A 24748-nucleotide genomic window follows, 5' to 3' on the forward strand; every position below is an offset into this window, starting at 1 on the left:
CATTGTGGGTTCGATCCCTGATCCGGGCACCTACGGGAAGGCAACTGATGGATGTTTCTCTCTCACATCGATGTTTCTCTCTCTAAAATCAATAAGCATGTCCTCAAGTGAGGATTAGAAAAAAACAACTTACAGTTTATGGATCCAGTATCAACAGAAGTTGACAGCTGATACTTTAGCCATTCCCCAGCCATCTGGAAGCTAGTCTTGGGATCCAAACGACATGCTAACCTCATTACCTCTCCTTGTTGGGCCCGGGAGGCTGCCAAGAGAAAGACATGAGTCGATAACTGGTATATAATAGGTACTTAGTTAATGTTCATTCATTTATCCATTCCAGGGGGGAAATGTTCAAAGAGACTCTTGTTTTGCAGACTTGTGCTTTGAATGTAACAAATGTTCAATAAAGCTTTGTTAACAAATCCAGACATTTAAAAAAAATTTTTTTTTGTTATCTTTGGAAGGTGCCCTGTCAGTTAGATCCTGTAAATGGCAAACAAAAAATGGTCTCCCATTTCTGTTGGAATGAAAATATCAGGTTGGTACAGATATAAAATGGAGACTGCTGTGAAAAACAGCCTGGCAGTTCCTTAAAACGTTAAACATGAAATTACCATATGATCCAGTAATTCCCTTCCTAGGCATATACCCAAGAGAAATAAAAACATAGGCACACTAAGAAACTTGTACACCAATGTTATAGCAGACTAGGGGCTTGGACCTTGCAGCCCTGGTTTCATCCGAAAGGTTGTCTAAAAGGATGTCTGGAAGGTCGTTTGGCTGTCTGGTCTAATTAGAATATTACACTTTTATTATTATAGATTATTCTAAATAGCCAAAAGGTGGGAACAGCTCAAATTTCCATTAATTTATGAATGGATGAGTAAAATGTATATATTCATAAAATAAAATATTGACAATACAAAGTAATTAAGAACTGATACATGCTATGCCATAAATATTAAAAACATTGTTAAGTCAAAGAAAGCAGTTTCAAAAGATCACATCTATAATAATAAAAGCGTGCATCAGGCCTCTAGTATTGTATAATTCCATTTATATGAAACTAGAGGCCTGATGCATGAAATTCGTGCCCGGGGGTGGGGGGGGGCGGGGTCCCCTCAGCCCAGCCTGCACCCTCTCCAATCTGGGACCCCCTTGGGGGATGTCCGACTGCCGGTTTAGGCCTGAACCCCGGGATCAGGCCTACCTAAACTGGCAGTCGGACATCCTTCTCACAATCCTGGACTGCTGGCTCCTAATCACTCCCTGTCTGCCTTCCTGGTTGCCCCTAACTGCCCCCCTCTGCCGGCCTGATTGTCCCTCACTGCCTCTGCGTGCCAGCCTGATCACCCCTAACTGCCCCCGCCTGCCGGTCTGGTTGCCCCTCACAGCACCCCCGCCAGCCTGGTCACCCCACACAGCCTGCTGTTCAGTCGTTTGGTCGTCCCTCACTAACCCCCCTGCTGGCCTGGTCACCCCTCACGGACCCCCCACCCAGCCTGGTCGCCCTCGCAGCCTGCTTGTTCAGTCGTTTGGTTGTCCCTCACTAACCCCCCTGCCAGCCTGGTTGCCCCATGCAGCCTGCTTGTTCAGTCATTTGGTGGTCCTTCACTAACCCCCCTGCCGGCCTGGTCATAGGCAGCCATCTTGTGAGGGTCAATTTGCATATTACCTCTTTATTATATAGAAGGATGTTCAGAATATAGAAATAGAAAGTGAATTAGTGGTTTCCCAAAGCTGGGGAAAAAGAGGGGATTGGGTGCTGACTGCTAATGGGTACAGAGTTTCTTGGGGTCATGAAAATGTCCTAAAATTGATTGTGGTGATGGGTGCACAATTCTGAAAATACTAAAAACCATTAAATTGTATACTACAAGTGGGTGAATTGTATGGTAAATGAATTAGATCTCAATAAAGCCAGCTTGGCCCAGTGGATAGAGCGTAGGCCTGCAGACCGAAGGGTCCCAGGTTCAATTCCAGTCAATAACATATGCCTGGGTTGCAGGCTCAATCGCCAGTAGGGGGTGTGCAGGAGGTAGCCGACCAATGATTCTCTATTATTGATGTTTCTATCTCTCTCTCCCTCTCCCTTACTTTCTAAAATCAATAAAAATATATTTAAAAAAAAAATCAATCTCCAAAGGTATTGTGTGTGTGTGTGTGCACCAGTGAAAGAATAGTAGGCTTGAAATAAGTACAATCCCAGCACACTCTGAAATGTGAAACTAGAGATTAAACAGGCAGCTGTTCAAATTTAGGGCTCTTTAATATAGAACCCCACGGGTCATGCACCATGATTCACAACAATAGATGCCATTCTGAGACTGCTGGGAGTAATTCCAGGTCACTTACAGTTGAAGAAAGCATTGAAGTCCTCATCGCTATCAAAATCAAATCGAGAGTATTCACAGCTAGGGCTATCTGTTTTAGAAGGAAAGCCCATCTGGAAAGAGAAAGATAGTCGGTATAAGGGATGAAAATAGACTGACCAAGTGTCTTGAACTCCAGGAATTCAAGCACTAAGAAGAGTTAGGGTTTACATGAGATATTTTATAATAAATAACTGGGTCTGGCCCTTCCACCATGTGAAGACACAGTGAGAAGATGGCCACTATGAACCAGGAAGTGGGTTTTCATCAGACCTGAATCTGTCGGCCCCTTGATCATGGACTTGCAGCCTCTAGAACTGTGAGAAATAAATGCCTGTTGTTCATGAAAAAATAAGTAACTGCTTCTGGTCTATCCCACATCAACAATTTGGTCCTAGTTCCAATAATCCTAAGAGTGGCAGAAAAGAGAACTTTTACTTGATACTTTCTTCCAGGTTCCTCAAAGAGAATTAAATTATGGAATTTATTAAGGGTCTGAGTATAAAAATACCTCATGATAGAGTGCTAACACAGCATGAAATAAGTAAAAAAGAACTGAAAACTATCTGCCTACTTAAATGCTGGACCCTAGGAATAAGCATGGAACTTTTTATGTTTCATTCAAAAAGGAATAAAGACTATGGTAGACAATAAGGACACATGTGGTATGTGCTAGGTGCATCCCTTGAAGAAATAAAGGGACTCTTGAATGGGTCCCATTCTCTAATTTTACAAACCAAGATTAAGCATCTGTCAGATGTACTAGTAAGAGTCCTTAGCAGATCTCAGGGAATTCATAACCAACTTTCTACTGAGATAGTGAGCAATCTGCTTTCACTCTCCCTCTCTTTTTATTCATCTTCCTCTCATTTGACCTTCATATCAGATATTACTTCTTCTTGGAGTCTTCTTCACTCTACCTTCCTTCCTGCTTTTAACCTCTGAAAAGCAATTATCTCATTGTATGGTCATGGCCACTGCTCTTGCCCTAAACTTCTTTTATCTAGCATGTAGCCCAATATTGGTGCTAGTATATAAGTGCTCCAAGATAGAAACAGTAGATATTATAACCACCATGGACTGCTTTCTTCTTGAGGAATAAGAGAATACGCCCAAGGAAGGGATCACAGTAACCAAGACAGCTTTTTCAATGATGCCAATCTAAGTCACATTATGTGTACTCATCTATATTCCACCTGTTTAGATCACCACTGCATACCTTGACCACGTTTGTCATAGAAGCACGAAGATATTTTGGTATCATTGCTAATAGCAAAGGGTCACGGGACAGGATCTCATGCCGGAAGAGGGCTCCCCAAGTCATTTGAGTTGAAGAGCGTAGAAACTAAAGGGGGGGAGAGAAAAAAGTAAACTTGTTTAAGGGTTTGGATTTTATATAACCAAGATTATTACTTAGCTCATAATTATCAACTATATTTTCTCATGAAAACAAACCTCTATAAAAACTTTGAACTGCCCATACTGTAGTACATCAGTAATGACCATTCATTATGAACCACGCGTTAATAAGACAGACTGTGGGTTAGGTGGAATTCCTGGAGTGTGAACTGAAATCTACTCCTTTCTCGTTTATGCAAGAAAGGTTATAGGAATGCCAGGGTAGTATTATTAAGAAAAATCTTGAGTTGGATGGAATTAATTTGTATTAAAATATCTTTAGTAGTAAATTGCCTGGGATATACCTCACATCTGATTGAGCATTATCAAAATAATGTTAACTGGGGGGAAAAGCTGCTGACCTTGATGGTTTAATGCTGGTTCAGGAAGATTCAGCAAGTCTCTTAATGATACTGTAGTTTTTTCTAGGGCCTTACAAGTCATGTTTTATATATAAGCTGATTACTTTAGGCCCGTGGTCGGCAAACTGAGGCTCTCGAGCCACATGCAGCTCTTGGGCCCCTTGAGTGTGGCTCTTCCACAAAATACCACGGCCTGGGCGAGTCTATTTTGAAGAAGTGGCGTTAGAAGAAGTTTAAGTTTAAAAAATTTGGCTCTCAAAAGAAATTTCAATCATTGTACTGTTGATATTTGGCTCTGTTGACTAATGAGTTTGCCGACCACTGCTTTAGGCCATAGTGCTTTGTTTTGGCTTACCTAACTCAAATTTCGAAGTTACCTGCATAATGTTTACCTGACTTGGATGCGTTGTGAAAGCAAGAAAAGATTCCAGGTATTTTCCAAAGTTTGCTGGTGTTTCTACATTAGAATCCACACCCTGTAGGACAAAAAGTCCATTACATTAATGATGTTGATTAGGGGAGAGGAGTGGGAAGAGTGGAATAACAAATACAGATAAGTTAAATCCTCCAAAATTTCAGTTTTGAAATGACTGTATACTTCCTTGAAGTCTAAGAAAGACCTCATTTCAAGGGCTAAAAAACAGAAAGCCGATTTACCTCCTTAAGTATAATCATTAAAACTCATCTGGCCCTGACAGGTGTGGCTCAATTGCTTGGAGTATCATCCCATACACTGAAAGATGGCGGGTTTGGTTCCTGGTCAGGGCACATACCCAGATTGTGGGTTTGATTTCTGGTCAGGGGGCATACGGGAGGCAACCAACTAATGTCACATCGATCTCTCTCTCTAAAATAAATAAATAAAAACATTCTGTAGTCAAATAGTAAAACAAGAGACTATTCATTTCAGAAATCACAGAAAAAAAGATATCCATATTATTTATTTCTGAACTATTCACATCTCTGTGACCCATTAAATAATCAGTCAATGGTACATGTCTTACGTCTGAAGCTCTATCCTCTAACCATTCAAGCTACCAGGAAAAGGTATAACATAAAAGATAAATGTCTGTCCCAATATCCTATCTTTCAAGTTATAAGATTGAGTATTAAATATTTTCCTAAAGACAAGTATTTCTAAGAAAATCAGACTTAAGTTATCTTTTATGATCCAACAACAGATCCTTTAAATTTGGGAAAAGGATTATTTATTCAAACCCATAATGTTTCATAATCTAATAGGACTTTAAGGGTTAATGCACTCAGCAGACTGATGTTTGTAAGTACCAAGATTCACAAGAATAGCACTGTTGACTTTATGGAATAACATATGAGAATGTTTGCTGTTGATATTAATAATAATTGATTTGTTAAAAGAAATTTACATCACTTAAACTGTTAAAATAATTTAATCTATAGAACCACATGAAATAATCTACACGCAATGCTCCATATGAGGCTAAAATCAATGGCATGTGTCAGCCCTAACACAAATATAATTTTCTAAAAGCTCTCCTCACCTGGCCAGCATGGCTCGGTGGTTGAGCGTCGACCTATGAACCAGGAGGTCACAGTTTGATTCCCGGTCAGGGCACATGCCCATGTTGCGGGCTCAACCCCCAGGGTGGGGCATGCAGGAGGCAGCCGATCAATGATTCTCTCTCATCACTGATGTTTCTATCTTTCTCTCCTTCTCCCTTCCTCTCTCTGAAATAAATAAAAATATATTTTTAAAAATTAAATTAAATTAGAAAAAATAAAAGCTCTCCTCAACTGGCCCTGAAACGCTCCAGAAAGTAAGTGCTCACCAGCAACGCACAAAGCTGATTGCCCAGAGCACACAACACCTGACAAAGTCTTTTCAGGAAGACATAGTGTTTTTCTACCAAGCCTCCTCCGTCAGCAGTCCTGTAAGATGAGAAAACAGTGTGATTAGTTGCACATCGAGAGAACCAAAGGGATTCCGATCAAATGGAATTGTACGTGGTCTGTGCTGCAACATTTAAATGTGTTATTTAAAAACAAAACAACCAAAAAAACCCCTCCAAACACTGAAAGATGGACAGGAAAAAAAAAAGCGTTCAATGCAATTTCATTCATCAAGAGATACTCTAATTTGGGTAATTTATATGGTTCTTGAGTATTCTGGAATATTGACATAAACCCTGAGCGTGACTCCACAGAATCCTACCTAATAAAATAGTAAAATGCAAATTGACCGCACCTTCGCTACGACCAAGCCACGCCCACCAGCCAAAGCCACACCCACCAGCCAATCAGGGTGAGTATGCAAATTACCCAACAAAGATGGTGGTTAATTTGCATACGTGGAGAGAGGGAGGAGTGAAGACTGAAGACAACTCAGAAGGAAGAGGGAGGAAAAGCGAAGAGCAAGGTGGCTGCCAGAGGGAAAGCCCAGGCGGGGCGGAGCGGGGTGGAACGGGGTGGAGCGGGGTGGAACGGGGCGGAGCGGGGCGGGCGGCGGTGGCGAGCGGGTGCAGGCGGAGTGGCTGCAACAGCCGCTTGCAGGATTTCCCTGCAAATGGGCTACTAGTAATGTATATACTTCTATACATAAAAAGCTGCACAAAGCCCTAGCTGATTTGATTCAGTGGATAGAGCATCAGCCTGTGGACTGACGGGGCCCAGGTTCAATTCCACTCAAGGGCACATTCCCAGGTTGGGGGCTTGATCCCTAGTAGGGGGCATGCAGGAGGCAATCTATCAATGATTTTCTCTCATTGATGTTTCAATCTCTCTCCCTCTCCCTTCCTCTCTAAAATCAATAAAAATATATTAAGAAAAAAAGAAGAAAAAGAGCCCTAACCGGTTTGGCTCAGTGGATAGAGCATCGGACTGTGGACTGAAGGGTCCCAGGTTCGATTCCAGTCAAGGGCATGTGTCTTGGTTGCAGGCACATCCCCAGTAGGAGGTGTGCATGGGGCAGCTGATCAATGTTTCTCTCCCATCGATATTTCTGGCTCTCTATCCCTCTCCCTTCCTCTCTGTCAAAAATCAATAAAAATATATTTTAAAAAAAGAAGAAGAAAAAGAAAAGATGCTCTACATATCACCAGAGAAATGCAAATTAAAGCAAGATACCACTGCACACCTATTAGAATAGCCAACTATCTAACAATAAAAATAGCAAATGCTATCAAAGATATGGAGCAACAGAAACTCTCATTAACTGCTGGTAGGAATGGTACACCCACTTTGGAAGACAGTTTGATAGTTTCTTACAAAACTAAGGATACTCTTACCATATAACCAGCAATTGATATAAATTCCTTGGTATTTACCCAAAGGAGTTGAAAACTTGTGTTCACACAAAAGCCTGAATTATTTATAGTATGTTAACCTTGGATGTTTATAAGTTTTATTCATAATTCCTCAAACTTGAAAGCAACCAAGGTGTCCTTTGATAGGTGAATAGATAAATAAACCGATACATCTGACACTGGGATATTATTCAGTGCTTATAATCCACAGAATGTACAACACCAAGAGTAAACCCTAAGGTAAACTAGGGAGTTTGGATGACTTGATGTGTCAATGTAGGTTCATCAATTGTAACAAATATACCACTCTGGTTAGTGATGTTGCTAATGGGGGAGGCTACTCATGTGTTGGGATGGGGGGGTATATGGGAAATCTCTGTACTTTCCCCTGAATTTTGCTGTCAGCTCAGTGGTTGAGTGTCTACCTATGAACCAGGAGGTCACTGTTCGATTCCCAGTCAGAGCACATGCCCGGGTTGCAGGCTCTATCCCCAGTGGGGGGCAAGCAGGAGGCAGCAAATCAATGAATCTCTCTCATCATTGATGTTTCTACCTCTCACTCCCTCTCCCTTCCTCTCTAAAATCAATAAAAATAAAAATTATTTAAAAAATAGTCTTTAAAAAACTATAATAAAAGCATAACTTTATGTCTCTCTCTTTTTTTCCAATCTTAATTGCAGCCTTGTGGATTTTTTTTTAATAAATCTTTATTGTTCAGATTATTACAATTGTTTCTCCTTTTTTCCCCCCATAGCTCCCCACCACCCAGTTCCCACCCCCCCTCTGACCTTACCTCCCCCACCCCTGCCGTTATCCTTATCCGTAGGTGTATGATTTTTGTCCAGTCTCTTCCCGTACCCCCCACACAGACACCCCTTTCCCTCTGAGAATTATCAATCCACTCCCATTCTATGCCTCTGATTCTATTATGTTCACCAGTTTATTCTGTTCCTCAGATTTTTAATTCACTTGATTTTTAGGATCACTTGTTGATAGATATGTATTTGCTGTTCATAATTTTTATCTTTACTTTTTTCTTCTTTTTCCTCTTTTTAAAGAATACCTTTCAGCATTTCATATAATACTGGTTTGGTGGTGATGAACTCCTTTAGCTTTTTCTTATCTGTGAAGCTCTTTATCTGCCCTTCAATTCTGAATGATAACTTTGCTGAGTAGAGTAGTCTTGGTTGTAGGTTCTTGCTATTCATCACTTTGAATATTTCTTGCCATTCCCATCTGGCCTGCATAGTTTCTGTTGAGAAATCAGCTGACAGTCGTATGGGTGCTCCCTTATAGGTAACTAACTGTTTTTCTCTTGCTGCTTGCAAGATTCTCTCTTTGTCTTTTGCCTTTGGCATTTTAATTATGATGTGTCTTGGTGTGGTCCTCTTTGGATTCCTCTTGTTTGGGGTTCTGTGCACTTCCTGAACTTGTAAGTCTATTTCTTTCATCAGGTGGGGGAAGTTTTCTGTCATTATTTCTTCTAAGAATTAATAATGAACAGTGGGGACAACAGCCATATCAGCTGTGTTCTGGAGGCAGTAGAGTATAATGTAAAAAGCGTAGGCCTTGAGGTAAGCAAGACCTAGGCTCTAGTGATATTGAAGGGCAGTATGGCATTATGGTTTCCAGTGCAGGCTTTGGAGTCTGCTTGCTTGGGTTAGAGTCATAGCTTTGCTAACCAGTATTAGTAGCACAAACAGAGATAGGACACCTTAGGGTGAATGTCATGGTCTCTAAAGAACTAATGGGTCTTGGAGACAGAAACTACAGTGGCTACTCAAAAGAAATGTCACTCATTTAATTAACAGGTTCCCTTAAAAACAGAGCTGTAGTCTCCATAGGAAAGGAAGTCATGATAACTGTATTAGAATAGGATGTAAGAGATTTTAAATAACACATATGTGTCACACATCTTTTCACTTATCCTTGGGACCAAGAATTAGTGAAGAGTATAGAAAAGAGGGTGTTGCAACAGCTTCAACTATTTGTAAGACACAGTTCTATGTGACTCCCTGGTAAGAAACACATTATCAGGAAATGCTTTAATGTTTTCCAGAGCAGCCCTAGCTGGTTTGGTTCAGTGGATAGAGCGTCAGCCTGCGGATTGAAAGGTCCCAAGTTCGATTCCAGTCGGGGGCACATGCCTGGGTTGTGGGCTCAATCCCCAGTGGGGTGCATGAGGCAATCGATCAATGATGCTCTCTCATCACTGATGTTTCCATCTCTCTCTCTTTCTCTCTCTCTCTTCCTCTTTGAAATCAATAAAAATATTTAAAAAAAAAAATTTCCAGAGCAATTAGAAGAAAACAAGCAGAGTCATTGTTTTAGGACATTGACTATGTTTATAGGTTTTATGCACACATTTCTCATTGAACACATTGTTCCTGCTGTTTCCAAGAGCCTCAACACTTCAGGTATTAATTACTCTGATGAGAAGATCAGGGAGGAGTGTCTGAAGTTCTACAATCAGGCAGGCCCTGGGACAGACTTCGGTCCATATCTAAGCACTCTCAGGCCTAGTCACCAAGGAGACTAGGAGGCTTAGGGATCATTAGAACCAGACAAAGAGAATCATGGAGATGAGTTGTCTGGAGGTAATGGGGAAAACTGTGAAAGTGAGTGGGTGCTGAGTCAGTGGCCACAACTTATTTCCAGTATAAGGTCTTCAAGAAGATTCAATAGTCCCTAGAAGGTTGCCTGATTTTTTTTTTTTTATTGTCTAAAATTTTACATATGTCTCCTTTTTCCCCGATTGAGCCATTCCCACTCTCGAGGGCAAGCCCCCACTTCCCCAGTGTCTGTGTCCATTGGTTATGCTAATATGCATGCATACAAGTCCTTTGGTTGATCTCTAACCCCAAGGTTGCCTGATTTTTTAATTAGAAACACTGTCAATTGACTGCTAGTATTTAGATAGGAACTTCAGATATATCCAAGTATGATACAGAATAACAAAGGAATTAGAAAAAACATAGAAAAGTAGATACTCACTGTGCAGCAGAGAGTATATAATGCATAGCAACATCTCCAAATAAGACCATTAAGGGCTTCCGGTCTTCCAACTTGCCCTAGACCCAATTTTAGGGAAACAAAGGTAATAGAAAAACTACATTATTAAAAGCATCCAAGTACTAACAACTTCTTACCTATCTAAGCAAATATACTGACTTCATAATTTCTCTTACAGCCCCCAGATTGACTGAACACTAGAGCAAAGCCAGCTTTTTAAAACCTAATCTGGATAAAACATATTTTTAAATGTGTTGGTCAACAGTGCTGAAATGAAAGATAAGTAAGTTACAGCTGATGATAGCATTCCTATGGAGAAAAGAATCATGGTCCCTATTGTTAGTCAAGACAGATAAAAAGCCAGTGTAGCCATCATCTAAGATTCTTTGCCATAAACACTGAGTTTTAAACTTTATTTCTTAAGTGTGAAGAGTTAAGATTCACAGCTGTATCGAGAAGTAGCCTGACAGACCTCTGTATATTCTGCCAATAAATCCCTAGAATATTGGCTAACTGTTGTCCAAAGGGGTTGAAGGGCCCTAGCTGTTTTGGCTCAGTGGGTAGAGTATCAGCCTGCAGACTGAAGGGTCCTGGGTTCGAGTCCAGTCAAGAGCACATGCCCAGGTTGTGGGCTTGATCCCCAGTAGGGGGGCATGCAGGAGGCAGCCGGATCAATGATTCCCTGTCATCATTGATGTTTCAATCTCTCTCCCCCCTCTCCTTTCCTCTCTGAAATCAATAAAAATACATTTAAAAACAAAGGGGTTGAAGACAGGTAGTTAGTTGGTGTCAAGGAAAAAACAACACTCAAACCATTAAATGTCTTTCTGCCACAACAGTTAAATAGCCCCCTCAGAGATATCACGGATAAAAGTCAGTTTGAAGTGGCAACTTACTTTCCTGCTCACTGCAATGAGCAGACACTCAGCTGCTCCCAGCTGGAGCTCCTGCTCGTTGAGCAGCAGGCACAGTACCTCCAGGAGCCTGCAGTTCTCCGCAGTGATGTGACTCATGGACACCCAGTCAATGTAGCCTGCCAGAGTGTTTAAGGCTGCAACTCCTACTCGACAGTTTGCTTGAGCCTGAATGAAAAGAAATAACTTTTTGACCATTAAGTCCTCACTCACAGACAAGAAAGCAGTGGTTATACACCTGAGCTCCTTCTATTTTCTAATTCCAAAAAGAAAATGACTTAAAAAAAAAATGTACTCATGTAACAGTCAAATGTTTTTTTCCTGATGAACACATTCATTTTTCAAACACCGGCAGTCTCAATATATCAATAAGACCATATTGATATGTGAGTCTATTATATTTCCTACAAGAAATCTCAAATATTGTAATTTTAACGTCCTTCCACCTTAGCTCAATGATCAAATAAACCAAGGCTGAGGTCACCCTCCACTAGGTGGATACATCCTGTACCTGAAAGCCTCAAAGAAGTCTCCTTCCAAAGCCACAAAGAGCTCTTACCTTTGGCTCCTGAGAATTATCTGTCTTCTGAAAGAAAAGAAGTATAAGGATCCAATGTTTTTAATGAGCAAAAGGCTATGTAATAACTTTCCATCCCCATAATCAAGGTCTTCAAATAGATTCTCAAATATAGACTCAACTTTCAATCTTGGAAAGAATACAACTTTACTAGGAACACATAACTGATATTCCTCCTAAGAAGAACGGTTACTTTAATTTTAGCAATAAGACAAAAAGTTAGTATTTAAAGAGCTTACACAAATTTGTTAGAACATGCAGAGCCACAAAGACAGTTTCAAAGCACATGATTTACAAAGAAATACAACCAAAAGATGAACAACAAATAAGGTTCAATATTGCTAGATGAAATAAATACAGTTTAAAACAAAGTATTAGCATGTTTTTTAAAATAAAAAGACAAATTATAATTGGCAAAGGTATACTGAAATAATGTAATGCTAAAGGAAAAAAGCAAGAAACAAAATTAAATCAATATAGCCTGGGGAGGGGGCAGGAGCGGGAAAGAGGGGATCAATGGGGGGGAAGGGGACATCTGTAATACTTTCAACAATAAAGATAAATTTTAAAAAATTAAATCAATACAATTTATGACCACGTATGGATGGACATATAGGGAAAACATGTACACAAAAATATTAGATGCTAAACAGATCAAAATAATGTCTGTTCAGTAAACATACAATTATGACTGATTTTTTACCTTTATATCCCAATTTCTGTAAAAATATTACATAATGTTTATAATTTACAAGTATATAAAAATAATATTGTCCTGAGGAACTTCTGGAATTAAAATTAAAAGTTGAAGACTGTTAAAGGAAAAATAATACAAGCAGGAATAACAACTTCTGAAATACCTAAAAACTTACCACCATTAGGACCATAAGGAACTTGTTTTACAATTCCTTTTCTCAATTATAAAAAATATTTTCATAAAGAACAAGTATTAAGCCTTCATTAGCAGTGTTCATGTAGATGTGTTAATGGGGTAGAACCCTCTCACCAGCATCTACTAATGCTGCCCAAGGAGGAAAAGGGATCCTAGTGACAACAGCCAAGTCCAGCCTTTACTCTCCACTCCTACAAATCCTTCATTCCTGTTTGGATCCTCCATGCCCCTGGGACCAGTGCAGGAGCCAGGTGATGGGACAAGGAAAGTGAGCCTACTCATCCCATCACTGTTTACCCCTTGTTTGGAAGACACCAATTGGGAAGGTGAAGGGATGGAAGCAGAGAAGCAACTACAAGCAAACTGAGAAGTTCGAGGTACAAGACATGGCTCTTGGTGTGCTCTGGTCCTGGGCACAGTGGTAGCACAGATGAAGAAAACTGAAAGTGGGGCTAAAAAACACACACTACAGTAGATGTTTCTAACTTGTGTCAGATTATCACCAATAATCTGTTCTGGCACGTTGGCTAGATTTCTAGGACAACTAAGTATTCATAATTTGTTCTCCTTCTAGGGATTGAATCTCCCAGGGAAACGAAAAAGAATACCTCAATCACCCTCAATACACATAGGGTTTTAAATGCAAGTTTATTTCCTTGATATTTTCTTTTGAAAAATCTTGGGGAGAAATTTTTTGGGAAAAAGTCCACTCTCGTAAAAAGAATGGGGCTTGAATTCTATGAAAACTATTTATTAGGGGGTCTTTAATAATTACCCTCTGAGCTTTGGTTTTTCTTATCTGTAAAATGGAGACAATATTTTCTGACTCTTAGGGTTGGTTTTGAGGATTAAATAACATATAAAGTACAAACAAGGACAGGGTGGGGCAAAAGTAGGTTACAGTTGTTTCGGAAAATAATTAATAAATAATAATACAAGAATAAACTCAGTTTCTGTACTCGAAACTATAAACCTACTTTTGCCCCACCCTGTAACGGTATATACTAGGTATTCACTGTTAGTTCCTCCCCACCAAAACAGTTCATAGCACCTTCTCCCATTTGTGTTAGTGTCTAGTGCTTCTCTGAAAACAGACCAATGAAGCTGTTAGAGGCATAAAAAAAATAACTAATATTTAATTCAACCTATTTTGTGAAATAAGTACATATGAGAATTCTAGATCAGGGTTTTTCAACTCAGTACTTTTGACATTTTGAGTTGGATAATCCTTTATTGTAGGGGCTGTGTATTATAGAATGTTTAGCAGCATACATGGTCTCTACCCACTAGATGCCAATAGGAATCCCTACTGTGACAACCTGGGGGGCTAAATTGCCCTCCGGTGAGGACATTATGTTAGATTAACTTTTATACTGCCTTCTTCTGAAGGCTCTCTGCTAACAATGAAAATGGTTAGAAAGAGAGTACCTGGCTTGCCCTTTTCTGCAGAAAGGGACAATTAAAATTTAGAGTAATCCTACCTCATCAGGAAGAACAAAATACCAAGAAGCATGTAGTCAAGATTAATAAAACTTGGCAGTTTACACTACAAATGGGACCAACACTAAATGAGACCTTAAATTTTAACCAGGATACCACCCTGACCTATTAGATATCTGGGCTTTCAAATATTAAGAATTAACCTTCATTTTTATACTATTTTAAAAAATTTCTCACTATAAAAGGAATTATTTTTTCCCCAGTACATATGGAAACTCCCTGACCTGAGTTTCTTAGAAAATCAGTTTAAAAAAAAAAAAATCAGTTGTTTTTCCTATCACCTTTTCTTTTTTGCTCATAAAATGGCCTCTTCTTTTGCTGAACTAGACACCTCAGTTCCTTGTTCATTTGAACTTTAAACAAACAAAAAAACACTCATTAAAAAACACAACTTCAGGGAGGTGGGATATTCCTTACCACTTGCCGGTACTTGTTTACATTTTCCTGAAGTGTGTTAAGTAGAAAACTGAAAATCCTTTCCATGTTCTGGGTTAATGTTTGCTGGATGTCCCTTCTTCTTTGAAAGGGCAGTGTATGAAAGGTCACTACATCCTCTGCCAGTCTCAAAAGGATGAACATCACTAATTCTGTCTGTGTTTCCTGCATTAACAGAAATAAGCTAGTTAAATTAAACATCTTTTCATTATAAGTTTGCCTAAAGGCTCTTTTCTGTTGACAAAACAAACAAATAAACAAAATCCCACTCTGCCCTGACTGGATGCTCAGTTGGTTAGAGCATCGTCCCAATACGCCAAGGTTGTGGGTTCAATCCCCAGTCAGGGCACATACAAGCAGCAACCAATGAATGCATAAATAAGTGGAACAACAAACCAATGTTTCTCTCTCTCTCAAATCAATAAATAAAAATAAACCCCTGAAGAACAAAAAAAAAAAAATTGGTACTGCTGTATTTCATACCCCTTGTTTGGAAAGAGTGTCCAATTCTATTAGCATGTCAGGCCAGTGCTGTGGCCACTCCCGCTTAATCATTTCTACTACAATTCGAGACAGAACATCTTTAATATGATTCTCCTCTTCTAAGATGTTCAGTGTTCCCTGAAAAAGAACAAGAGATATTAAGAGGTCAGCAAAATTGAATTCAAGGGAAAAACTGGGCCATAAAAGTGGGAAAACTCATCAAGAGGCAGGCTTTTAAACCAAACAGAATAAACCAACCTGTTTTCCATGTCTGATTCACTTGTCCTGCATTCTTGCTAATTATTCTCCCCACTTAAAGCTTAAGTGAGGGTTGCACTAGCCTATAAAATGGCTGTCACACAGAGTAAGGAAGACATCATGGTTCTCCTTTAGAAACTGAAGAGAATCTCATATTGTTTCATTTTGTAAGAAAGCCAGGGTGGAAGAATATGAAATAAGGAATACATTGAGGGGCTGAAAATTGGAGATTTAGGAGGAGCCCTAAATATTTTATCAATAGTTCTAGTATTAGAAAACAGAAAGACTACTACTGGGACTCTCCTTTGTTTGATATTAAGATTAATGATGCCCTGGCTGGTGTGACTCAGTTGGTTGTAGGGTCGTTCCACAAACACCGAAAGCTTGTGGGTTTGATTCCCGGCCAGGGCATGTGCAAAGGCAACCTCTCAATGTTTCTCTCTCACACATCTGTTTTTTTTTTGTTTTAAATATATATATATTTATTGACTTCAGAGAGGAAGGGAGAGGGAGAGATAGAAACATCCATGATGAGAGAGAATCCTTGATTGGCTGCCTCCTGCACGCCCCCTACTGGGGACTGAGCCTGCAACCCGGGCATGTGCCCTTGACTGGAATTGAACCAGACACCCTTCAGTCCACAGGCTAACGCTCTATCCATTGAGCCAAACCAGCTAGGGCTGGTTTTTTGTTTGTTTGTTTTTACCAAGATTTCCCACAACTAGCAAAATACAAATCCTAAGTTAATTAATAGTTTTGAAGGGAATGTTTTTTCCTATTAAAGGCACCAGACTTTGGAGATGAACAGAGGTAGAGATTCCACTTTTTATGACCTTTGTAAAAAAAGAAAAAAGGCTATGGATCTTAAACATGTTTAAAGTCATATTCTAACTCCTGGAACAAATTCATTCTGCCTATTTTTACTATCATACAGTGCATTTGTGATGAATTATGATTTCTTGTGATGATGGTTCTTTTTACCTTGAAGGTAACATTTAATATCATACAAAGCATGCTAACATATGAGGAACCAGTGAGTTTTACACAAATGCTACATTGAAGAAGTCACTCTGTCTGAACTACCTTAGAAACACAAGTCTTCCAACCAACCATTCCTTACATTTTCAATCAGCTCCATGACACTGTTCTTCAGATAGACCTTCTCCAATCGAGACATGCTGTTCCACCGAAACCTGGCCACCAAAATTTATAAAGTCAACAGAACAGTCAACATGAAAAGTCTTCTCTTTATGAGACTAGGTTTGATTCTTGTGTTAGATTATGTTGGCGATTTCACTAAGAAATTATGCTTTTGATCTCATATGCTTCAAAGAACAGACAAAACAGTCCAAACTTAACCAAAATGTTAATAACAGAAAAGTTCTTGGGAAAGAGTTTTATACAGGCAATGGTCCATTAATTGGAATCCACAGAGGATTTGTGCACAGATCAGCTTTCCCCTTGATTTTCCTGACAGACAAAAGCAAATGTATTTACCTGGGACATCTGCAACAATAGAGTTGTTTTTTTTTTGAAAATACAATTCTGATATCACTAATTCCATTTTTGTGATGATTTACAAAGTCTTTTCTAAAAAAATCTTTGAGGTCTGCTGGCATATAGTAGGAACTCAATAAATGCTGGCTGAATGACTATCAGTTAATATTTGTAGAATGCTTAGTATGTACTATGCACTTTACATGGACAAAGAAACTGAAGAAGAGAAAGGTTAAGTCCTGAATGAGAACAGCATGAGGTTGGGATAACCTCTAGAGGACCAATCCTTTCTTCTTGTGGATTGTTCTTTTCTGCTCACCTATAGAGTATCTCTATGAGTTATGTAAGAAATAAGATTTGCTCTCCCATGGGCTTCAGTGGTAACACCCAAAAGCTCCTTACTTAACAACGTGTTCCAGGATCTGAAGGCCAAAATGTCTGACGATGGCAATTTGTGTTTTCTCAGCCAACCTCAAGCCACAGGGGACACAAACAGGGCACTTTTCTTTAAACTCTTCACAAAACTGAAAGAAGAAAAGTTAACATTTCCCTTAGGAGCCAGGAGTAGGGACTAAAAAAGCACCATCTTAACTCAAACCTGAGCTATATTTTTAAGATGCAAAGTATAGCTCAATATTATGAGTAAAGACTGATAAACATTCCTTTCGCTTTCATAGTTCCAGATATCCCATGCAATATCCAACTAATGTTGAAAAAAAAATCTGACCTAAAAGACTAAAAAATTATGTTCTTCCCGGCCAGTGCAGCTCAGTGGTTGAGCATCGACCAGGTCACAGTTTGATACATGGTCAGGGTTGTGGGCTCAATCCCCAATGTGGGGCGTGCAGGAGGCAGCCAATTAATGATTCTCTCTCATCATTGATGTTTCTATCTCTCTCTTCCTCTCTGAAATCAATAAAAAAATATTTTAAAAAATTATGTTAGAGATACACCCCTGAAGTATATAGGGGTGAAACAACAATTTCTAAGATTTATTTTAAAAACTTTTGGTGGAGGAGTGGGAATAAAGCAAATGTAAAATCTTTATAACAGCTGAGTTTATGCAATGGGTATACACAAAACAACTGCAGTATTCTCTCTACTTTTGTATCTATTTTTAATATTTCATAGTAAAAAACAAATACAACCCAACTGTTTTGATTCCAAATTCCGTGGCATACATCTCCATACTGTAAAGTTTCCTCTAAGTGATACTCATTGTACATCACTTAAACTAGGTACAGCACAAGTATTTTTTTCCTAATGGTTATTTTATTTCTCACAGCCCACATACATTGTCTGATGCGGGAATATGCTCATATTACAGTAGCATCCCCACCTGTATTAGCATCACAAGTCAGTCCCAGCAGCACAGCCCGGTACTCAAGAAAACTACTTTCAGGAAATCAAAGTGCCCTTGTATTTTAAAATGCAAAGTAAGTGGTGGAAGTTCATCTTTGCGCAAAATAGCCTAAGACTGTCACACAATAAAAAACATGAGGACGTGTGAGAATTAGCCCAAAATACCAAGACACACAAGAAGGTAGGGAGGGGTGGAGCGTTTTAAGTAAAGGGGCACTATGGGGGCTGGGGCTTACTTAGGGCGGGTCAGGAGTGGGCTAGCGGGGAAACATTTAGTGCAGGGGAGCCCATAAAGAATGTACGTAGCTGGCGTTGAGTACGGGATGGACACGTGCGCCAGGGGAAGGCGAGGAGACGTGGGGCTTGGGGGAGTAAGTGCAGCCAGCTGTGGAAAGGGTCTTGGTGCGAACACCAGTGAACAGAAGTGGGGACGGGGAGAGGAGAGGGCAGTGGGAAGGGGTGGTGAGAAAAGACCGCCAAAAGCAGCTAGCGACCAGGCAGTCCGGGAAAGGGGCAGGCGAGGCGAGCAGAATAGGCTGGGAATGGGAAGAGGCGCGGAGGGCGGCGAGGGAAGGTCCCTCCGGGTTGGGGAGGGAGGTCCAAGGGCCACGTGAGCAGAAGACAAGCAGGGTTATGGGCTCAGGGAGGGTCTCGGGGCAGGCCCGGGGCGCCAGACCCCAGCTACCTTGAGGGCTTCCAGCCGATAGCGCTGGGTGGAGCTGGGGTCCATCATGACCGTCACCGCTTTCACCAGCTGCTCGCACAGCGCGTTCACTTGATCCATCGCCATGGCTACTGCCACGCGCCGCGAGAGCGCACTATGGCTGGCCGGGAGCGCAAGGTATAGACAGCTCCCTCGCCGGGACAACACGCTAGTACCGGGCCGCGGAGGGCTGGGGGTGGTGGGGGGAGAGCAGGAGGAGTAGCTGACGCTCTGGCGGGGAAAGAACCGGCGCTGCACACGCGCCCAACCCTCCACTGCGCACGCGCCGGCGGAAGTGGCGGCTCCCTTGTGACGGTTGCCCCGCGGTGGGCGAAGCGGGGGACGGAAGAGCTGTGGTGCGCAGGCGCGACAACGCCCTTCGCGGCGGGCGCGCAGTCTGTATCTGTCAGCGGGGCCAGCGGTTGAGTTCGCCGGCGCTGCCTGAACCCGCACGGCTGTGAGGGCCGCTGCCCGGGCAAGGATCCTCGGCGACTCTTGGTCCGTTTCTCCATCCTGACGGGGATAAACCTCTCGATACCGGCTGACTTGCTCCCGGAAAGGGGACAGATACTCGAGACCTCTTCATCTTCCTCTAGACACCGAGCCCAGCGTTTGCGGCGTCCCCGGTTGACAGTTTTGCCAGGTGTTTGCCACATTGGTAAGAGAATTTGGAAACTTTCGGCATCACTGTGAACAAGCTTTTCGTGTTGCTTTGGGTACTGGTTTATGATACAGCAGTGGCTGGTGACAACACCGGGCCAAAATGACATGAAATAGAAATACATACAGAGAGATACGGGCCTGGTATTCTCCGAGAGGAGCGTGTGTGTGTGTGTGTGTGTGTGTGTGTGTGTGTGTGAGAGTGTGTGGAGGGGGGGACGGGAACTTTGTCTCTATCGCTCTTCGACCCTCCTCTTCACTTGTACTCACTCTCCTTGGATGTATTGTCACCTGATGGGCACCAAACTTGTTTTGTACCGATTGGGATAAGTCGAGATGTTTAAAGATTGCAGTGGAAAGTTTGTGCAGTTTTGATCATTTGAAGTGCTACATGACTACCCTTATTCTGAAAAGAGGGTTTTGGCAGAGAGTATGTTTCATTTTGAAAAGCTCTTGCTTTCTCCAGCAAAATACCTGAACTGTTTAAACGTCAACAGCATCGTTATCTGTTAAAAGTCTGCATACCAGTATTTGTGTTTGCATATTCAGTAATGTGTTTGCTGGACTTACAGCACTGCCTCCTGCTCATACTCCACTTCTGGGATTTGTGTGTCGAATGTAGTGCGTGTATCTACTATCGTGCGTACCAGGTGTTTTCTTTGTGTGTGAGAGAAAATACATTTACTATGTCTATTCTGGCATCTGTCCCAGTGCTACGCAAAAGGCACTTCAAGGTAAAATGATTTCTGACATGTTATGGTTTTAACTTAGAAATGTTTAAAGCATCACCTCCTGCCCGTTTGGGGCGCGTAGAATTGATAAGGAATTAATGCCTTAGACACTCTGATTTTATAAGTTCATTGTTTTCTTTCCACTAATCTTGCAGTTTGTAGTTGCATGTTACTTTTTTTCAAGATAAATGTTAATTTTTGACACTTTTAAAAAAGAATACAGTTGAGTGCTTACTCAACTGTATAACCGGTGTTTCTCATATTTAAATCATGTACTTGAGGTCAGTGACTCTCAATCTTTGCTGCATATTAGAAGTGCCTGGCAATTGGGGGAAAAGGAGACATATGTAAAACTTTAGACAATAAAATTTTTTAAAAAAATAAATAAAAAAAGAACTGCCTGGGAAGTTTGTAAAAATCACAATGCCCAAGTCATATCCATACCAATTAAATTAAGATGTCTGGTGGTAGAAGCCAATATCAACCTTATTTAATGTTCCTAGGTGATTCCAATCTTCAGCAAAGTTGGGAAGCCATTTCATTAGTTTACACTCCTTATTCCAAATTTCTAACATTGTTAAGTGATAATATTAGTCTGTACCCACTATCGAGTATATAAGGTTTGTTCTTCCAATCTACTATCCAAATGGTATGTAGTATTTTTTCAGAAATTTATGTGAATGAGTAGAAAGTCACCATTAGAACACTGCAAAATTGTTGTTGCAGCAAGATTCACTGATGGGTGCTTAGTGGTTGAAAGTTTGAAAAAAACAACCCAGGATATTTGCCATCTCAAAATAGTAACTTTACAGTGAGAAACCTGGCAAACACTCTCTCAACTAAATGATCATGGTTAACATCACCAATAATAAGACATATTGACATTATGTACCTCCCAATATGATACCCTGAGAAGAGTACATAACTTTTGTGATATTCTTGCCCAAAATGTATAACTTCAGTCTAATCAAGAGAAAGCATCAGACACCTAAATTGAGACATATTTTCAAATTAACTGACGCTTCAAAAGTGTCAAGTTCATGAAAAACAAGGGAAAACTGAGGAAGTGTCACAGATTGGAAAAGACTAAGCAGACATGATGACTAAGATTGGATCCTAGAACAGAAAAAGGATATTAGTGGAATAACTGGTGAAATTCAAATTAAGTATATAGTTGAATATTACACCAATGTTCATTTTTTTAGTTATTACAATTGTGCTATGTAAAACATTAACATTAGGGGAAACTGGTTATAGAAGTACCCTACTATTTTTGCAAGTCTAAAATTATTTCAAAATAAAAAGTTAAAGAAATTCACATGAATGCTATAATGCTATATGTCATTTTCTTCTTTTCTTTCCCCTGAATTTATACTTGAGACTTATCTATGAACTAGGTTGTGCATTGTGGTTTTAATTTGCATTTCTCTATGACTAATGATGTTGAGCTCATTTTTATGTGCCTGTTGACTATTTGTATACTATCTTCTTTTGTGAAGTGTTCAATTCTTTTGGGGATGAGTATTTTTAAAGCTTTTAACACTTATTACCTTCCTAAAATTATACCAATTTATTATTCTCCTTCTAGCAGTAGATGAAAATGCCTGTTATATTCTTGTTAGTTTCCATGCTCTCGTGCTCATGGTAGCTCAACAGTGGAAAAATGGAAATATAACTGTCTATAAAATATTGTCTTACAGAAAAATGGCTAATGGACAGGACCGGGTAGTTGCTCTAGTGGACATGGACTGTTTTTTTGTTCAAGTGGAGCAGCGGCAAAATCCTCATTTGAGGAATAAACCTTGTGCGGTCGTGCAGTACAAATCATGGAAGGGTGGTGGGTATGTATCATAGTTATTGTTGTAACTGTCAACTACTGTTCTAATCTGTAAGAATGCAATGCAAAGGAATATGCTAGGTATTTTTGAGATGTCTGAACTGCTGTGTTTGAAATCAAATAGTGGCATCTGTGGCCAAAAAGTTTCTACTGTTATATGTATAGCCTATTCATGATAAATTCTAATTATTTGTGCCTGTGTCAGGTAATATCTTTCTGTTCCTTTCTGTTGGTAACCTTAGAATAATTGCAGTGAGTTATGAAGCTCGTGCATTTGGAGTCACCAGAAACATGTGGGCAGATGATGCTAAGAAGTTATGCCCAGATCTTCTACTGGCACAAGTTCGTGAGTCCCGTGGGAAAGCTAACCTCACCAAGTAAGAAGGAAAGATGATTTGAGGGGAGTGGAAGGGTTGGAAATATTATTCCATGAGGCTAGGAACTGATTTTTCAAATTTGTTTTGTGTAAATAACATCTGAAAAAGTTATCTTTGGTCAGCCAACTTTTCTATGTGAAATAAAAATAGATTCTGATACTGTATTTCAGGAACAGTTCAGTCATTATAACCTATAATAATTACTGCCTTGATACCCTTTCAGTTTCTTATTTAAAAATGTGTTGTTATACTTAAAACTCAACATCAAATTATATGTTATCAGGCCAAGTCTGAAGTGTTTGAAGTAATTAAATTGACTGTGAAAGTAAGAGTTTTTCCAGAGAAGACTTAGTCAAACTGACACTCTAGTGCAATATCAAGAATTATTTGCCAGATTTAAACAGTCTCAAAGGAGATTACCTTCTCTGCTTTTGAACTGAGCTGTCTCTTCCCAAATTTCAGAAGGTTAGCCTTGGAATGGGAGACATGTATAGGCATAGCCAAGTTAGAGGTAGGTATAAGCCCAAGCCATTATAATAATCCTAATAGTATGCATTGAGCATATGTCATATGCCAGGCACCGGGTTAAGCTCTCCATAGGCAATGTCTCTTAAATCTCACATTGCTATGTGATATGTTTTAGTAGTACTCTCCCCCCATACACACACCCTCCCACACACAGACAGGAAAAGAAGTTTAGAGACATTAAATAAGTTCATACAGCTAAAAAGTAGAAGACTGATTTTTTTTCTCTTTCTGTATCCACATTCTCACACTACACTATACTGTGTGGTGTGATGTGTAGGGATCATGCTTTGACTTGGGACTTGAGATATTCCTGAATTCACCTATGAATTGGAAATCTAAAGGTAGAATGTCATAGCCAACCACACATTGAAGTTATCGCCAGAAAAGACAGATTTGACCGGAGCTTAATACTTTAACCCTAAATTAGAATTAATTTAGCTAATGGACATAATATAATTTCCCAGAAATATAGTTGACTTCAGAGTGTGATTATAAGAAGTCACATGCCACCAGCTTTAAACTTTTTGAGCAAAGGCAGTTTTAGAAAAATTAGGAGAGAATTTAGAGGCCAGAGAATTATTAAGACATGTTCCCTGACCAGGAATAGAACCATGGTCTCCTGATTCATGGGTTGACGTGGAGCTCTCTTTTTTATTTGAGGTCTAACTATCCTCTCTCCAGCCCAAATAATGACTGGAAGAAAAAGAGCTGTCTTTCTCTAATTCTTACATTTGAGAATGTTTTAGAACAATAATTATACCAATTTTGATAGATGTCTTGGTAAAGTGCAATTATTTTCATTTTTATGATAAATAAAATAGGCTCAACTGGAACAAAGAACTTATTTAAATTCCATAGCAAGTCTAAAGCAAAGAAAACATCCACATATTGCCTAGAAAACTAGCTACATTAGCCAGAAAAGCTGCTTGTTAGGATTTGAATAGACCGTATATGGTGAGATTGGTATCCCCTAGCAGAGGATGTCTGCCTGTCCAGACACATTACCACATTCTAGGAGCTTATCTTCAACTTGATAATTTGAATGTTAGTATATTCAGTAGTGCTTAGACTTTATTGGCTGTGTGTGTGTGTGTGTGTGTGTGTGTGTGTGTGTGTGTGTGTGTAGCGATAACCAGCTCACATGTTAATCAAACTGAAATATAAAATCCAGCCCTGACCGGTTTGGCTCAGTGGATAAAGTGTCGGCCTGCGGACTGAAGGGTCCCAGGTTCAATTCCAGTCAAGGGCATGTAGCTTGGTTATGGGCACATCCCCAGTAGGGGGTGTACAGGAGGCAGCTGATCTATGTTTCTCTCTCATCGATGTTTCTAACTCTCTATCCCTCCCTTCCTCTCTGTAAAAAATCAATAAAATATATATTTTTAAAAAGAAATATAAAATCCACATGTCACTTTGCTAGTTTATAAATAAAAATACCAACCTGAGAAAGACAAGATACTTGGGTTCACTAATCAGTGCAGTGTTCCCTATAAGTTACCTCTTATTTGAAGACAAAAGTCGAAGCAGAATACTATGTGGTGGATATATGAAAATAACAAAAGGAATAGT

The 24748-nt window shown here is 40.0% G+C and overlaps 2 protein-coding genes across 5 annotated transcripts in view; one reads left to right on the forward strand and one right to left on the reverse strand.

Annotated features, from left to right (window-relative positions):
* The window catches only part of XPO5 (exportin 5), a 56952-nt gene extending 37672 nt beyond the window's left edge, over positions 1 to 19280 (reverse strand). Inside the window, exons 1-13 of the mRNA XM_028127980.2 lie at positions 19029 to 19280; positions 17384 to 17505; positions 16605 to 16677; positions 15227 to 15364; positions 14726 to 14908; positions 11899 to 11925; positions 11322 to 11507; positions 10408 to 10484; positions 5941 to 6040; positions 4525 to 4608; positions 3592 to 3717; positions 2356 to 2446; positions 134 to 262 (exon numbers count right to left, since the gene is read on the reverse strand). Of these exons, the coding sequence (XP_027983781.2) occupies positions 134 to 262; positions 2356 to 2446; positions 3592 to 3717; positions 4525 to 4608; positions 5941 to 6040; positions 10408 to 10484; positions 11322 to 11507; positions 11899 to 11925; positions 14726 to 14908; positions 15227 to 15364; positions 16605 to 16677; positions 17384 to 17505; positions 19029 to 19133 (1441 nt within the window). The 5' untranslated portion in view covers positions 19134 to 19280. The remainder of the gene's footprint in view (positions 1 to 133; positions 263 to 2355; positions 2447 to 3591; positions 3718 to 4524; positions 4609 to 5940; positions 6041 to 10407; positions 10485 to 11321; positions 11508 to 11898; positions 11926 to 14725; positions 14909 to 15226; positions 15365 to 16604; positions 16678 to 17383; positions 17506 to 19028) is intronic.
* A 177-nt stretch (positions 19281 to 19457) lies between these two features.
* Positions 19458 to 24748, forward strand: part of POLH (DNA polymerase eta) — a 28022-nt gene continuing 22731 nt past the window's right edge. For 3 of the 4 annotated variants that reach the window (XM_054722712.1, XM_008153254.3, XM_054722713.1), the window contains exons 1-3: positions 19458 to 19704; positions 22138 to 22278; positions 22517 to 22651. In XM_054722712.1, coding sequence (XP_054578687.1) covers positions 22142 to 22278; positions 22517 to 22651 — 272 coding nt within the window. In that variant the 5' untranslated portion in view covers positions 19458 to 19704; positions 22138 to 22141. Of the gene's footprint in view, positions 19705 to 22137; positions 22279 to 22516; positions 22652 to 24748 lie in introns of those variants that run through there. The other variant, XM_008153255.3, reaches the window with a different exon arrangement.

The sequence above is a fragment of the Eptesicus fuscus genome, chromosome 10 (genome assembly GCF_027574615.1).
Source record: "Eptesicus fuscus isolate TK198812 chromosome 10, DD_ASM_mEF_20220401, whole genome shotgun sequence".
Classification (NCBI taxonomy): Eukaryota; Metazoa; Chordata; class Mammalia; order Chiroptera; family Vespertilionidae; genus Eptesicus; species Eptesicus fuscus.